The sequence below is a fragment of the Sorex fumeus genome, unplaced genomic scaffold (assembly GCF_029834395.1).
Source record: "Sorex fumeus unplaced genomic scaffold, SorFum_2.1 ptg000024l, whole genome shotgun sequence".
Taxonomy (NCBI): domain Eukaryota; kingdom Metazoa; phylum Chordata; class Mammalia; order Eulipotyphla; family Soricidae; genus Sorex; species Sorex fumeus.
Genome location: NW_026606081.1, coordinates 9,464,214 through 9,481,769, shown reverse-complemented (window position 1 = coordinate 9,481,769; position 17,556 = coordinate 9,464,214). Strand labels below are relative to the sequence as shown.

Sequence of the window (17,556 nt, the reverse complement as noted above, 5' to 3'; positions counted from 1 at the left end):
GGCACCAATAACATTGCACAGTAAATTGTGAGACTTGTTGTACTGTTTTTGGCATATTGAATATGTCATGGGGAGCTTCACTGGGAGCTTGCCAGGCTCTGCCATGCGGGCGAGACACTCTCGATAGCTTGCCGGGCTCTCCGAGAGGGGTGCAGGAATCGAACTCCGGTCGGCCATGTTGGCTGCATGCAAGGCAAATGCTCTACCCGTTGTGCTATCGCTCCAGCCCTTTAAAAGGCTACAAATGTAAAATGCTGTATGTGTAAAGCAAAAGGCCTTTCTTGCTTTCAAGAAACAGTTGAGATGATAAGATAATGCTTTCTTTAAAATATAGTATCAGGGGCTAAAGAAATAGCACAAGGGTTAAGGCTCTTGCCTCAGATGTGACCAATCCCAGTTTAATCCCTGGCACGACATGCTTCCAGAAGCATCAGCAGGTATATCCCTGGAGCCCCCCAACATCCAGCACCACTGGGATGGTCTGGGTAATCTGCGAAAATTATGTGAGCAGCATCATGTTCTCAGGACCACATTTGGAAAAAAATCTATATAACATATATTTCGATATATGCATATTGAAATATAATATAATGTATATCAAAATATACATTATATTTAGTTCCAGTCCCTAAAACAACATGCTGTGCACCAGATCTCCATCTGATATGTCCCTGGTGCCCCCAAGCACTGCCAGGGGTGTGTCATACTCATGGGACTCATTACACTGGTCGTAAAATCGCTGCATGGCCAGACCCCACCGAGCACTGAAGAGTGATTTAAACAACCAGGCTGAATATCACCTGGGACGGCCTCCCAGAACCTCTTGCACAGTGCTCGGAAGGAACTCCCCAAATTAAGTAAGTTAAAATCTGTACATTTTAATCACTTACTTGGATATTCAGTTACTTGAATTTGTTCATCCCAATTTGTTGAAAATATTCCCAAATATATTTACGCAGTCTACACACTAGTGTTACTATTTCTCACTTTCTAGAACACATATTTTAACTAGGTGATTTGAAGCTTTTTAGCCACTGCATATTCACTGCTTTTTCTGTGGAAAATTAAGTAAACTGAAAAAGACCTTTTTTTGGCCCGTTGAACTATTTTTCCCATTAACATGTTATACAGAAAGGTAATTACTATAATTTATGTGTTTCTTTCCCCAGAAATTCTTTTTTAATGTAACATTAGGGGCTGGAGCAATAGCACAGCAGGTAGGGCATTTGCCTTGCACACGGCCGACCCAGGTTCAATTCCCAGCATCCCGTGTGGTCCCCCGAGCACCACCAGGAGTGATTCCCGAGTGCGTGAACCAGGAGTAACTCCTGTGCATCACCGGGTGTGACCCCAAAAAAGCAATAAATAAATAAGTAAATAAATAAAGTAACGTTAATCTATAAATGTTTATTCACCTCACATATTTGTGAATGTACCACAAATGGAAGGTAAAAAATAAAAGTGATTTTAGTCTTCCTTTATAAAGAATACTCGCATCAAGCTGTAGTGATCAAGACAGTGTGGTACTACAATAAAGGTAGGCTCAGATCAGTGGAATAGAAGTGAAAGCTCAGTGACAGATCTTTGTATATATGGACAGCTCATCTTGGACAAAGGAGCTGGAGGTATGAAGTGGGGAAGGAAAGTCTCTTTAACAAACAGAATTGGGAAAAATGGTTAGCCACATGCCAAAAAAATAAATCTGAATCCCTGTTCAGCGGTACACAAAAGTTATCTCAAAATGGATTAAAGACTTGATATTAGGTCCAAATCAATAAGATACATCAAGGAAAGCATAAGCAAAACTCTACATGATGCTAGCGGTATCTTCAGGGACTCAATGTCATTGGTAAAGAGCAAAAAAAAAGCAAATGGGAAATTATCAAATCAAACTTCTGCACTCTGAAAAAAATAATGGCTAAAATAAAAACACACCCTCCTGATTGGGAGGAAATATTTGCTCACCACTCTTCTGAAAAGAGATAATAGCCACAGTTTATAAAGTACTCACAAAACTTAATTTAAAATAATTTAATAGGAGAGGAACTTAACAGACACTGACATAAAGGAGACACAGAGATGGCCAATGGGTTTATTTTAAAATGACGCTTCATCACTAAGTACAGGAAAATACAAATCAAAACAACACAGAGTACATCACACCATTAAGATTGGGATACACCAAAAAGAGTAGAAACATCTAGTACTGTCAGAAACGTGGGGAAAAGAAACCCTCCTTCACTGTTGCAAGGGAAGTCACTTTATCAGACTCTCTGGACAACAGCATGAAGACTTACTACAAAATTCAGAATTCAGAACCAGAGAGAGATAGTACAGGGATTAAGACACTAGTAATGCATGCACCCAAATCCAATTTGATCCCCAACATCACACATGATCCCCTGAGCACTGCCAGATGTAATCCCTTAGCACAAAGTCAGAAATCAGCTTCAAAATCTTCTAGGTGTACCCAAACCTCAAAAGTAATTAAAATTATTAAGAATTTAGCTTCTGTATGACTAAACAATATCTTTTCGTGGCATTTGCCTCAAGATCCCCCCCCCCAAAAAAAACAGTATTTCAAAATAGCATTTGCATTCCTATGGTTATTGCAACATTATTCACAGCAGCCAAGATCTGGAAACAACCCAAGTGTCCATGAACAATTGAGAGGATAAAAAAACTCAAAACTATGGCATATCACACAATGGAGTACCGGTTAGCAATAAGAAAAAATAAAATGATGCAGTATTCTGCTGCACACATGAACCTAAAGGGTATCATGCTGAGTGAAGTCACTCAGAAGGAAAGGGACAAATATGGAAAGATCTCCCTCTGCAGAACATAAAAAGCATAGTAAGGGGATTAAAACAGTCAGTGGATTAAAGCATCCCCTGTGAGAGTTTGCAGGACTGAGTTTGCCAACAGGGAGTGGGTGGAGCAAATGGGAGAGAGGCAAGGCTCATTGGTGGAGGCATGCCGGCACTCCCGAAGTTGGTGTGGGGCTGGAATATTGTACACCCCACCCACCAGATTAGAGCACTGAAAGACACAGTGCCTAAATTTAGAAGAAAGATTTACATGGTTCAAGACTCAGATTAGACAATGTGTTTAAGATTTTATTTGTTTATTTTTTTTTAGTTCATGTAAACAAAATGACACTCATTTTGCAGAGTCCATTTTGCTCCACATTCTCATAATTACGTCCTTGGGCTGGAGCGATAGCACAGTGGTAGGGCGTTTGCCTTGCAAGCTGCCGGCCCAGCCGAACCGGGTTCTATTCCTCCGCCCCTCTCAGAGAGCCTGGCAAACCACCTAGAGTATTTCGCCCCCATGGCAAAGCCTGGCAAGTTACCCGTGAGGTATTCAATATGCCAAACACAGTAACTACAAGTCTCACAATGGAGACATTACTGGGCCCGCTCGAACAAATCGGTGAACAACGGGAGGACAGTGCTACAGTGTCAGCAAATATTGGGAGCAGAGAGGGGATGGGATGAGGGAGCATCACCCAATAGTGCTCAGGGCTTAGTGCCGAGTCTGTGCTGGGATTGTTGAATGTTCCAGAGAATAACTATGTTGGTCCAGGAACTGAACCAGCCCTCCGGGATTCAAGCATGTGCTCAGCCCATTTTGTCCATCCCTCTGGTTTTTTAAGGATTTTTAAATCTAGGTTATTTGAATGAAGATACTGTGTATTTAACTGCCACCTAGTGGTTAGTTGTTAACTAACCTTTGAGATAGCACAGAAATCCTTAGCGATATAACTGGCAGTAATTTTTTTTTCTCAAAAATGTTCGAGTAGAAAGACAAAGTTAAAGGGAATATAAGGTAAGCCTCTAACATGGTGTCATTACCAGGTGTTTTTATTTTTGCTTTAATTATGTATCTGTTGCATACCTATGTCCCCACAACATTCTATTCACATCTCTCATACTTTCAATCTGTGTTTCACAGGGTTATAAAACAGTTCAGAAGTATCCCACTTTCAAATCCTGCCTGAAGAAGGAACTCCATAGCAGATAAGTATGTTAACTTCTGTGTCTAAATTTCTTTATGAATTATTGATTGATATTTCTGTTGTGATAGTAAATAGTTGAAAGAAATAGAATTTATATTTAATCTATATTTAATGGCTTAATCCAATGTAAGATTTAGCCATAATTATTTCATTTTATATCAATAATTCAATATAAGAATTAAACATTTTGACTGGAGCTAATAGAACAGAATTTAAGGCTCTTGCCTTACATGCAACCAACCCTGAGTTAATCCCCAGCATGGCATATAGTCCTTTAAGCAACCACCAGGAGTGATCCCTGAGAGACAATGCCAAGAGTAAGCCCTCGAGCAGTTCTGGGTGAGCCCCAAGTCTCCTCCAAAAATAGACATTAAAAAATAATTTAGAGTCGCCGCCCACAAATGGCCTCTCTGGCTCCTTATCAAGCTACTTAACGGCCATGATCCCAGAAACTCAGAAACAAATCTCAAAACCCAACGGCTTTTGGCAGAAATGCATCCGGTCCCTGCAGTAGATTACCGGCACTGTTCCACCCTAGGTGGGAATAGGTTTTGTGCCTTGGCCTGTTCCCCTGGTGGCCCAGTGGCCGCCATCCTTCAGAGGCCACTGGACAGTCAGGTTTGGGCCCTCAGTGGCGAGACACACGGGGCCTCACGGGATGTTGGTGGAGCCAGCCCTTTCTTCCTCATCCCAACAAGACCCTGAGTCGCCACCCACGAATGGCCTCTCTGGCTCCTGATCAAGCTGCTTAACGGCCATGGTCCCAGAGACTCAGAAAGAAATCTTGAAACCCAGCAGCTTTTGGCAGAAATGCGTCCGGACCGCCAGTAGGTTACTGTTGTTGGGCCACCCCAGGGTGGAAAGGGTGCTGTCCCTCCACCTACTCCCCCTTGGCGGCTCGGTGGCTGCTATCCGCCAGAGGCCATTGGACAGTCAGGTTTGGGCCCGCAGTGATGGGGACCTCATGGGATGGGGGTGGAGCTGGCCCTTTCCTTCCCACCCAATGAGATAGTGAGTCACCACCCACGAACGGCCTCTCTGGCTCCTGATCAACCTGCGTAATGATCATGATCTCAGAGACTCAGGAACAAATCTTGGAACCCAGCAGGTTTTGGCAAGAAATCTCTCCAGATGTAATTGTTGAAATTTCGGAATTTCAAAATCACACGGCCACTACTGCAGCCATGAGACATCATATGTTATATCATAAGCAGTAATAGAAAACAAATTGTCTACTGTTGTCTTTTCAGCAGATCTGAGTGTTGGGGTAAAATCCCAAATAATAATGGTGGGTGTGGTGTCAAAATGTTGAATGTACTCAAAGTATAGAGAGAGTAATTTGGAAATCATCTGCCCCATAGGGAGGGGGAAGGTGTGGAATGGGGTATACTGGGGTTTTTGGTGGTCCATAGTGGGCACTGGTGAAGGTACGGGTGTTTCACTGTTTGAGCTAGACTTAAGCTCAAAAGCTTTGTAACTGCTCTAACGGTGATTCATTAAATAAAATTATTAAAAAATGGAAAAAAAATGTAAGGTTGAGTTCATGCCCAGTTCAATCAGCCTAATCAGTGGCTGAAGAAATAGCAGTACTCCTATATAAAAAAATAATTAGAGGCCAGAGAGTGATAGTACAGTCACTAGGGCAACAAGGGGTACAGCAGGTGAGCACCACAGGGTGTCATCCCAACCCCCTGCCCCCCCAAATTAAACCTTATACTGAAACATTTGTATTCCACTACTAATTTGTCATCTAAAAATGAACCATAATAAATATTCATCTAGTAAATTCTTTTGGAGTATATTGTTTATCCTCAAACTTGCAGTTATTTCTCAGAAAATAAAATATCATGATTCCAGAATGGGATTTTTTGAGCTCAGCAAACTACCGAAAGTATTCTATCTGCATGGCAAAGCCTCGCAAGCTATCCATGACGTATTCAATATGCCAAAAACAGTAACAACAGGTTTCACAGTGGAGATGTTACTGGTGCCCGCTCGAGCAAATCAATGAACAACGGGAGGATAGTGCTACCGTGCAGTATTATCACAAGAACATTTGTTACTTGGGTCATGGTGGCAAACATCTGCTGTAATAGCAGCAGCTCGTTGTTTTAGAACTATTTTAGGTGCCTGCCACTATACTGGGTGTTTTCCACATATGTGTCTCTTTTAATCCTTATAGATCAATATATAATTTAATAACAGAAAAATTATGTAGGCTGAGTTAGTTTTCCAAGACAATTTCCTAATACGTAGGAAGCTACTATTTGTCCTTCATTCTGTCTAATGGCAAAAGGTTAAGGTTTTGCCATAGAATGCAGTTTTTTTTTAAATTTTTATTAGTGGGACATCATGAGGTACAGTTATAGACTTACAAATTTTTGTGCTTGGGCTTCAGTTATACAATGATCAAATACCCATCCCTCCACCAGTGCCCATTTCCCACCACCACGGATCCCAGTATCCCTCCCAACCCCCATCACCACTGGTGGAGGGATGGGTACTCGATCATTGTATAATTGAAACCCAAGCACGGAAGTTTGTAAGTCTACAACTGTACCTCATGGTGTTTCACTAATAAAAATAAAATAAAACTGGGGGAAAGAAAGAGTAGCTTTTTTATTAGTTTAAAAGTTAGCTGAGAAGCAATAGAAAACAAATTGTCTAATGTTGCCTTTTTGGCAGATGTGAGTGTTGGGGTAAAATCCCACATAATAATGGTGGGTCTGCTGTCGAAATATTGAATGTAATCAAAGTAGAGAGACAATAATGTGGAAATCATCTGCCATACAGGTAGGGGGAGGGTGTGGGATGGGAGGTATACTGGGGTTTTGGGTGGTGGAAAATGTGCACTGGTGAAGGGATGGGTGTTTGACCATTGTATGGCCGAGACTTAAACCTGAAAGCTTTGTAACTGCTCTCACGGTGACTCAATAAATAAAGTTATTTAAAAAAAGGAAGATTAAAAAAAACGTTAGCTGAGGAGCTGATGCGATAGCACAGCAGGTAGGGTGTTTGCCTTGCATGTGGCTGACCCAGGTTCAATTCACAGCATCCCATATGGTCCTCTGAGCACTACCAGGAGTAATTCCTGAGTGCATGAGCCAGGAGTAACCCCTGTGCATCACCAGGTGTGACCCAAAAAGCAAAAACATAAATAAATAAATAAATAATAAAAATAAATAAAAGTTAGCTGAAGCTATAAAAGTTTGATGAGTCTGGGTTTTATCAATCCTAAAACATATTTGTCTACCGCAGCATTTCCTTAGAGGTTCCATAGGCCACCAGTTTATACTCTGAGAGAAAAGTTGCTTGGCTAAATAAATTTCAGAAATATCATGATAAACAAGGTTATATAGTTCCTTTCTCTCTAATATGAGGAGATATATGTATATATAATATATGGTAATATTATATATTACTATGCCAGTCCTGCATGGCAAAACCTGGCAAGCTCCCCGTGGCATATTCGATATACCAAAAACAGTAACAAGTCTCACAATGGAGATGTTACTGGTGCCCGCCCCAGCAAATCGATGAACGACGGGACGACAGTGACAGTGACTATAATGCCAGTAAGATATGATGCCAGTATTATATCTTAATAGGTAAATATATTAATATGCCAATATTCACAGGTCTCTAAAGAAAAAGAATGGAGAGAAAGAAAAGGAGGAAAGATGGAAGAAATGTGTATTGTTTCAAAGTTGCTTTGAAGCGTAATGTTTAACCGATTTTGGGAAATGCTCTAAAATTTTTAGGGGCAAGTAAGTTTATTATTTATCTAAGGTAGCAACTTGTGATTGAGGTAACAAAGGAAGTGAAACCTTCCTAATCTGTTTTTAAGGGACTTTATACAGTCCTGTAAGAACTTAAAGTAGGGGGTTGAAGAGATAGTAGCAGGTAAGGCACTTGCCTGGCAAGTGGCCAAACCCAGGTTCATTCTCACACCACAGATTGTCCTCCGAGGAGCACCATCAGAAGTGTGCCCTGAGCACAGAACCAGGAGTAAGATCTGAGCACTATGGGATGTAGCCCAACTCCCTTCCCTCCACATAAATAAAAGAATTTAAACATAGAGTATCTCCAATCAACTTGTAACACTGTCACTGTCACTGTCCTCCCATTGTTCATCGATTTGCTCAAGCAGGCCCTGTAATACCTCCATTGTGAGACTTGTTGTTACTGTGTTTGGCATATTGAACACGTCACAGGTAGCTTGCCAGGCTTGCGAGATACTCTCGGTAGCTTGCCGGGCTCTCCGAGAGGGGCGGAGGAATCGAACTCAGGTCAGCCTGGTTGGCCGTGTGCAAGGCAGACACCCTACCCGCTGTGCTATCGCCCCAGCCCCAACTTGTGACAGACATCATTAATTCTGTGCGACTTTTATGAGTTCAAGGATTAGACAAGCTACAAAACAAAATATTGAACTTTTAAATTAAAGGAAAGTGTGTTGTGATTAGGCTTTGATATTTTTCATTTCTGGTTTTTATGTGCCTTTTTTATATTTACATAGTATATGATTAATAAATACGTGTTGCTTTTATATTTTGGATTAGGTACTCCTACTGCAAAGTTTAAATGATTATCTACGTGGCAAAAACAAGAAGCAAAAATTTAAGAAAGCAGCAGCAGTTCTGAGATCAGAACATGTAGAAATGAAGGAAAAGGTGAAATACTATGGAAACTATAGCTTTCTTGAATAGAGAATATATACATATACGTCTTCTTACAGACTACAAATCTTTTATGTTACCAAGCTGAGCTTTTCCCTTCATTTATTGGACTCTGCACTTCTTCATTCCCTTCAGAAGTATATAGATACTTCCTATGAACTATACAAAAATGTTTTGTTTTTTAATTTATTAGCAATTTGCTTCCTTTCAAAATAATGTATGACCTCTAGAATGTAGATCATGTAAAAATGAACAGGACATTTTCTTTGGTTTTGAACTGTGAATTTATTTGCAGAAAATGAATTTTCCTTGAGATTTAACTTAGGATCCTTAGAATTGTTAGTAAATCTCCATTACTTGCTAGATTTTTAATTTACATTGAAATAATTTTTAAAAGACAAATAGAAACATAACTATTCTAATATATGGTTTACGTTGTACTTTTAACTTGCAAAAGTACTTAATATGCACTGTTTGAATTATAGAAAGTTTTTTTTAACTTTTTGTTCATTTACCAAAGTCAGAAGAATGTCTGATAATTGTTTTATTTATACAGTAAAAAAATTAAAACAGATTTTTTTTCTCAAAAATGTAAAATATTGATGTAGCAACTGGTGGTTGTAGCAGTAGTTACTGTTATAGTGGTCTTAAACATGATGCTGCTCCTGATTGCAGACGGTACATGTAGTAACACTAGTTGCAGTCCTATAACTTATTGCATATTGTTAGTACATTATGTTTTTAGCATTAAATGAAGTACTACATAAGACTAATGTAAAGTGGCTTAGATAGAAGACTGATACATAGAAATATTTAGATAAAAGCAATTTATTTCTTCTAAAAGGACCACATCATACAAAAGTGACGTGCCAGTAATACTGAATAAATTTGAATATAATTGTTTCAAAATGTCTTAAAAGAGGAAAGAACGTTTTTCTGTTGACAAACAACAAAATTAAATATTCACTTGGAGAAAATAACTTGATAGTACTTATTGGAAACCTCTTCAATTTTAAAAGTAAAATTTATAGAAGATACTAAACAAAATATAATAAGAAAATTTTTAAAATAATATATTTCTACACTGTATATGGAATATAGTCCTTTATTTTCTTTTTCTGGGATGTATTTCATGTATTGCAAACACTCCAACTATTTTTTTGCTTTGCATATGAAACTAGGAAGTACAAATTTTTTGTAAGTTATTAAATGTGAAATTGTTAGTTCAACATCAGTCTATTTATAAAAGTAACAGTCTTTCTAAGAAAATGAAAATGTTATCATTTACTGTATTAGCCAACTTTTTACATTCTTTATCTACTATTATTTATTACACTGATATATAAATAAATGAGTTATTAATTTGAGAACTCAATATAGGATAAGGTAAAGGTAAAGGCCCTCCCGTTGATCGTCGATTTGCTCGAGCGGGCCCAGTAACGTCTCCATTGGAGACTTTGTTGTTACTGTGTCTGGCATATCGAATACTCTCGGTAGCTTGCCGGGCTCTCCGAGAGGGGCGGAGGAATCGAACTCGGGTCGGCCATGTTGGCCGCTTGGAGCTCCAGGGCTGGAGCGATAGCACAGCGGGTAGGGCGTTCACCTTACAAGCGGCCAACATGGCCGACCCGAGTTCGATTCCTCCGCCCCTCTCGGAGAGCCCGGCAAGCTACCGAGAGTATCTCGCCCGCACAGCAGAGCCTGGCAAGCTCCCCGTGACGTATTCGATATGCCAGACACAGTAACAACAAAGTCTCCAATGGAGACGTTACTGGGCCCGCTTGAGCAAATCAATATAGGATAATAATTTTATTTTGCCTGCTTTGAAGATTGATTTAATTGACTAAAAGAAAATTCTTAATGTTCATATGAGCTGCCTCAGGTATATTTTAACTCTAATTGTTGTCAGTATTTATCATTTGCTATCTAAAATAATTGAAAATTGTAAGTTACTATTATCTTTGACTGTATATTATCTCGCACACATGAAAAATTCTTTGTGCTACAATAGTGTATTCATATCATCTAATATAATTTGGATATAGATTACAAAATAATTTAGATGATTAAAACTTTACCTCTGACAGTCTCTTAAGGAAGGCTCCATATATAATCTCCTTTAATTTTTGCTTATTCAAGGAAATAATGATGATCCTTTGCTTATACAAAAGAACTGCAGTATACATAATATGAATATGGGAATAAATAAAGTATCCTGATCAACTAAGTAAAAAGTAATAAATAAATATATATTTTCACTCTTTAATGTTATCATCTATAAAATGAGAGACAAATGTGTTCCACTGGATTGTTGTTTACATCAAATGAAAATTTAAGTCATTTGAAAATAGCAATATACATGTGTGCTTTTCTCAATATTTCCTTCTACAAACTAGTCTTTGAAAAGATGAATTAGACAAAGTTGTGATATCCTCTTCACAGAATCTGCATGAATGAAAGGTCTGTGGTACTTTCCAGTTATTTTATATTAATTTGTTTAGCTTCACTTCATTTATTGTTCTTCTTATAAATTGTAATTGTAATGCAGCCTGTCTTACATTCTTGTTATCTTAAAATAAATGTACTTGAATCAGGAAACTTTGTACATTGTTTTTATACATTTATGCATATTGATATCTTTGAAAAAGTAATAACCTCCAGACTTAGGAAATTTTCAGGGGGCACACCTGGCAATGCTCAGGGGTTAATCCTGGCTCTGCACTCAGGAACTACTCCTGATGATACTTGCAGGACCATGTAAGCTGGCTGCCAGGGATCGAACCCAGAATGACACATGCAAGGCAGATGCCCTACCCACTGTACTACTGCGCTGGCCTGGAAATTTTTGGTGTTTACCTAGTTGATTTTATACCATATGTTATGTCAGTACATGGCAATTAAATTAAATTCATTGCTGTGTTTGTAAATAAATAGATCACAGAATTAGTTTAAATCCTCTCAAAATGTGTAGTAGTAATTGATGCATTTTAGAACTAGGGTTATTGGAACTGGACATTTTTTAAGAAATTGTACATGCAGCTTAATGGCATATATTATTTTACATTATAGAACTGTTTCAGTAACTTCAAATAATAGTAAGCCAACACTTGAGCAGAGCAGTCCTCTTTTACTAATGTTAGTATTTTGTAAGCAACATCTTACCAAGACAACTCCTAGAAATTGACCATTCTTCAGAGTACACTAATTATCCCACTTTTTGTAACCACACAGATAATACAGGGATCGAGGCTCTTGCTTTGCATGCGCCCGGCCCAGGTTCAATCCCTGGCCCCATGAAGAGCCATCCTTGAGTGCAGCCAGGTGTGACCTAACCTTCCCCATAAAAGTATAAAATGAATGTTCTAAGTTTAAGGATCACATTGCTGCCGATGGCAAGCATTTGAGCCACATCTCCTTCAAGCTGTTTGACACAAAGTTCCAAAGACAGCAAAAAAAAATTTGATGCTCTGAGTGCTGGGGAGAAAGGATTTGGTTATAAAGGTTTCTGCTTTCACAGAATTATCTCGAGATTTATATGTCAGGATGAGGACTTGACTCACCATAACAGCACTGGAAGAAAGTTCATGCATGGGGAAAAGTTTATGAGAGTTTCACCCAAAAGCATAGGGGTACACCAGCTTCTTGTCCATGGCGAATGCTGGACCCAACACAAACAGTTTCTAGTTTTTCATCTGAACTGTCAGGACTGATTGGTTGGATAGCAAACAGGTGATTTTTGGCAGGATGAAAGAGGGCACGGGTATTTCGGAAGCTGTAGAGCTCTTTGGATTCCAGGATGTCAAGACCAGCAAGGAGATAACTATTTCTGTGGGAAGTCTATTAACAACCAGACCATATCTTCTGTAGCTCACAATAACACCCCTTTACTATTCTGTGGTCAGAGTTGTTTATGAATATGGAATAAAAAATTAAAAATATAAATACCTCAACGTCTTGATCTAGAATTTTACTTCCGGGGGTGTTATATTCTAATATATATTAAAATTTTTAATGTCATCATATATATATATGCCAAACACAGTAACAACAAAATCTCCAATGGAGACGTTACTGGGCCCGCTCGAGCAAATATATATATGAATACACAAAATTATAAAATACAAAGATCAACCCCGCAAAGTCCAAAACCCCATCACGAATAGGGAGAGGAAATAAATAGACACTTCTATGCAGATAATGGATGGTCAATAGTTATATGAAAAAGTTCTCATCACTTATCAGGGAAATCTAAACAAAGACAATGAGACACGATCTCATACCAGTGAGAATGACACTTTTTCTTTAACTGGGAATAATCTGTTGATAGGAATGTGGTGAAAAAAAAAAAAAGAATGATTATTCCCAGCTGGTGGAAATGTTGTCTGGTACTACCTTTATGTGAAAAAAGCATGGATATTTCTCAGAAAAGTAAGAATTTTTTTTTAATTTTATTAAATCATCATGAGATAGTTACAAGATTTCATGTTTGGGTTACAATCACACAATGACCAAACACCCATCCCTCCACCAGTGCACATTCCCCACCACCTATATCCCCGGTATAACCCCCCTTTCCCACCCTCCCCCTACCTCCATGGAAGACATGATTCCCCATACTCTCTCTCTACTTTGGGGCATTATAGTTTGTAATACAGACGCTGGAAGGTTCTCATGTTTGGTCCTTTATCTACTTTCTGCACACATCTCCCATCCCGACCGATTCCTCCAGCCATCTTTTTCTTAGTGATCCCTTCTCTATTCCAGCTGCCTTCTCCCCTTTGCTCATGAGGCAGGCTTCCAGCTATGGAGCAATCTATCTGTCTCATGTATCTACTATCCTTAGGTATCAGCCTCATGTTATGTTGTTTCATACTCCACAAATGAGTGCAGTCCTTCTATGTCTGTCCCTCTCATTCTGACTCATTTCACTTAGCATGATACTCTCCATATCTATCCATTTATAAGCAAAGTTCATGACTTCATCTCTCCTGACAGCTGCATAGTATTCCACTGTGTAGATGTACCAAATTTTCTTTAACCAGTCCTCTGTTCTAGGGCACTTGGATTGTTTCCAGATTTGGGCAATTGTGAACAGTACTGCAATGAACATATAGGTACAGATGTCATTTCTACTGTGCTTTTTTTGCATCCTCGGGATATATTCCCAGAAGTGGTATTGCAGGGGTCATATGAAAGCTCAATTTCTAGTTTTTGTAGGACTGTCCATATTGTTCTCCAGAAAGGCTGGACTAGTGGGCATTCCCACCAACAGTGAAAGAGTGTCCAGAAAAATATGAATTGAACTGCCACATGACACAGCAATCTCACTTTGGAACATCCACCTTCAGAAAACATTCATTCAAAAGGAAATATGCACACCATTATGCATTTTAGCACTTAGCACAATAACTAAGCTGTGGAATCAACCTACCTGTTCAAAGACAGGTAAGTGTATGGTGAAAAGTGTGTTGTAAATACACAAAGGAATACTATGCAGCTTCAGGGAAGGACAATCATACAGTTGGCTGTAAATTGGGTGGAACTAGAAGACATCATGTTAAGTCACCAGGGCAAACATGAATGATCTTACTTATCTACATAGGTGGTGCCATAGAACTAGTGTCAGGGATAGAACTGGTGTCAGTGACGTGCAAGACATAGGCCTTAACTTTTGTACTACCTCTCAGGACCAAGAGAAGCACATTTTTTGAAAGTTAGCATCTCAGTCTGGGAAGAATTGAGAATAAATCATGAAAGTCCTTTTTTTTTTTTTCTTTCTTTTTTTTTTGTGTGTGTGTGTGTCTGTGTGTGTATCCATTTAAAAAATCCAGACTAGGATACTTCTTAAAGCAAATAGAGATTTTTTTAAGAAAAAAAATTGTAATGGTGATGGTTATGAACTCATAATAATTATGGTAGGGATTTTATAATTTATAATTTAGGGTAAAGATGTAAAAACAACTGAACCTCAGAAATTTGTTACTAAATCATTAAATATATCAGCCATACTCTTACAAAACATTTTGTTGGTGTTTATGTAAGCAACTTTATTATTAGTCAAATTAATTATGGCATTTTGCTATTATAAATTACTTAGAATGAAGCAAGGAACTTGAAGACAAGCAGATTACTATACTAGCAGATTTTAAAGTGAAGATAAATGAGTTTAGGATAAAATTAAAAATTAATAAAGTTATTTACAGTCTATGATATATAATACCTTACTCTTTGGAAGCTTAAGGTGCTATAAGAGTTAAAAGTTCAAGCTGGAAAATCTACCAAAAAAAAAAAAACCACTCTGAAAATCTATACTTTTTTATGTACTCATAGTTTGGTGCTAAGAGGTTCTCAAGAAAGTGAGTATCTTATGTACCATTTGTGCTGTAATATTTAATTACAGTGAGTGTACAGAAGATTAGCTGTCTCAAAGATTCTTTTGAAATCAGATTGAACATCAAAACTGCATTGTGCTCTGCTAAGTAAGCAAATTTCAGAAAGAGGAGAAGGTGATGTCAAGACTTATTGCAAAATGCACAAATAAAGGAATAGGATTTGCTTGGTGTTCAACCTACTGTCACCCTTCATTTGTCAACTTAGATATGTTTTCCTAAAATTTACAGATTCAGCCTATGGAAAGTATCCTTTAGTTTTTGAGTTTGAGAGATAATTAAGCAGCAAGAAAATGATAAATAGATAATACTAATAACTTAAGTGATTATAAATATGTTTATGTTATTTCAGGTGCAAGTACCTGTTACCTTTTTGTTAGCTTTCTGATTACAAAATTAAGCCATATGCCTTTATTCCCTGATAATTGGAGTGTTAGAGAGTCACTTGTTACTGGTCCACAGTAACTATAACCCCAAATGCAACATATGCTGAAGTAGTCTTATTCTCCAGATATTTGTTGCCTCCTAATTAAAACTTAAAGTAAAAAAATGTTTTTTACCTAGTAGTTGAACCCCAAGAAAGCAAAGACACAGAGCAGGGAGTTTAGGGGCTGAATTTCACTTGCTGTAAATAACCAGAAACAGATGCAGCAGCTCTGGGTCAGAGCTACAGATGCAAGTGCTGGAAAGTAGAGTGGCAGGGAGACTGAAGCTTCTGGAAGCAGGTAGAATTGTGCGGAGGCTAGTGTTCAATGCTTACTACTGACAGTACTTGAGTCTACAAAACTTTCAGAGTGCAAGGTGGTGAGCCTGAACTTGAAACTCTCGTTGAGCAGTCCTGAGATCACACAAACACACACACACACACACACACACACACACACACACACACACGGGGGGGGGGGGGGGGGAGCAGCAGAATAAAACTTTCCCAAAACTCTCCTAGAGGACAATGTCTTAAAGACGTAGAGGCATACATTTTAACGGAACCTCTTAAGATTACCAAATCCAGATAGGTACCACTACTGTGACAGCAATAGACAATAAGTACAGACTCCAAAGGACGCAGCTGTTAGAACTGAGTACAAATGCATGTGAGCTATGTAGGAAATGAACTATGAAATTGCAAAAATTCTTTTCTAGAAAGGTCTTAGAGGGATGAAACATTCAGCAGACAGAACTTCTAGAAATTCAAATTTCAATTAGTGAATTCAAAGTTTCAATAGAGTTTTGGACTCAGTCATAAATAAGTTACTAGAATTAGACATGCTTTCATCACAAGCAACTATAACTCTACAAGACTTTGACCCTTGAATAACGAAATGTTATGTGGTGACCTCTCTTGCCTGATTTGCATCTCTTGCCTGGTTTTCTGCCTGGGAACATTTTTAAACAGCAAGGAGTAGTGGAACACACACAGAAATCTCTGGGGATGGAAGAAATGAAACCAAGTTAAGGATGGCTCAGAGAGCAGACATTTGAGGGGCAGAGTCCTGGAGAAGTGGGACTGTGCAAGGGAGCACCAGAAGTCTACCTGGGGGTATTCTTGTCTTTCACTGAATAAAACTAAGATGCAATGACCTATGTGCAGGTAGGGAGAAATAGCTCCTGGAGACCACACAGTGCTTGGAGACATTTTGTTCAAATCAGCCAGACTGAAAAATGTATTGACCAACCCAAGGATTAAATGAAGGCCACGTCTAGGAGTAAAGCTGCTCCAGAGCTGGACTTCTGAAACTTCTTCCACTCCCAAATACTTTCTTGACTCGAAGGTGGCAATATAGGCAAGTACTGTCAGAAACACCTTGGATGCAATGCACATCTGATTTTGAATTAATTTTTGACCACCAGGATTTGGAAACCCTTTACTGTAGCCAACCCTTTCACAACCCACCAACCTTACAGTTACCCAACCCAGATTTAGAACTGAAGCTTTAGAGTAAGGGTCACTCTAGATTCAACCTCATAAAGTCTTAAATAAATTCTCAGTAAATCAAAGGTAAGCTGAAACTACCTGCCAAGACAAAAGTTAGTGCTCTTTAAAGGAAATTTTGAAAGTCCATATTTTCAATAATATAATTCCCACATTATCCACTATAATGTAGACAAGTAGTATATTATTACGTAGCACAGGTGCACTGTCCTCCCATTGTTCATCAATTTGCTCCAGTGGGCACCAGTAATGTCTCCATTGTGAGACTTGTTGTTACTGTGTTTGGCATATCGAATACATCATGAGTAGCTTGCCAGGCTTGGCCATGTGGGCGAGATACTCTCAGTAGCTTGCTGGGCTCTCCAAGAGGAGCGGAGGAATCGAACCCGGGTCAGCCAGATTGGCCATCTGCAAGGCAAATGCCCTACCCACTGAGCTATCACTTCAGCCCATATTTTTATATAATGTTCAAATTCACATATTATTATATACATGTGAATTTGAACTCTTGTTATTTTAATATAGTTTTGGTAGTAT

At 38.7% G+C, this 17,556-nt stretch overlaps 1 protein-coding gene across 3 annotated transcripts in view; it reads left to right on the top strand.

Annotated features, from left to right (window-relative positions):
• The window catches only part of MICU3 (mitochondrial calcium uptake family member 3), a 109,195-nt gene extending 99,123 nt beyond the window's left edge, over positions 1 to 10,072 (top strand). For 2 of the 3 annotated variants that reach the window (XM_056113975.1, XM_056113973.1), the window contains 2 exons: positions 3,958 to 4,026; positions 8,581 to 10,070. In XM_056113975.1, coding sequence (XP_055969950.1) covers positions 3,958 to 4,026 — 69 coding nt within the window. In that variant the 3' untranslated portion in view covers positions 8,581 to 10,070. Of the gene's footprint in view, positions 1 to 3,957; positions 4,027 to 8,580 lie in introns of all 3 variants that reach the window. The other variant, XM_056113974.1, reaches the window with a different exon arrangement.
• The last annotated feature ends 7,484 nt before the right edge of the window (positions 10,073 to 17,556 follow it).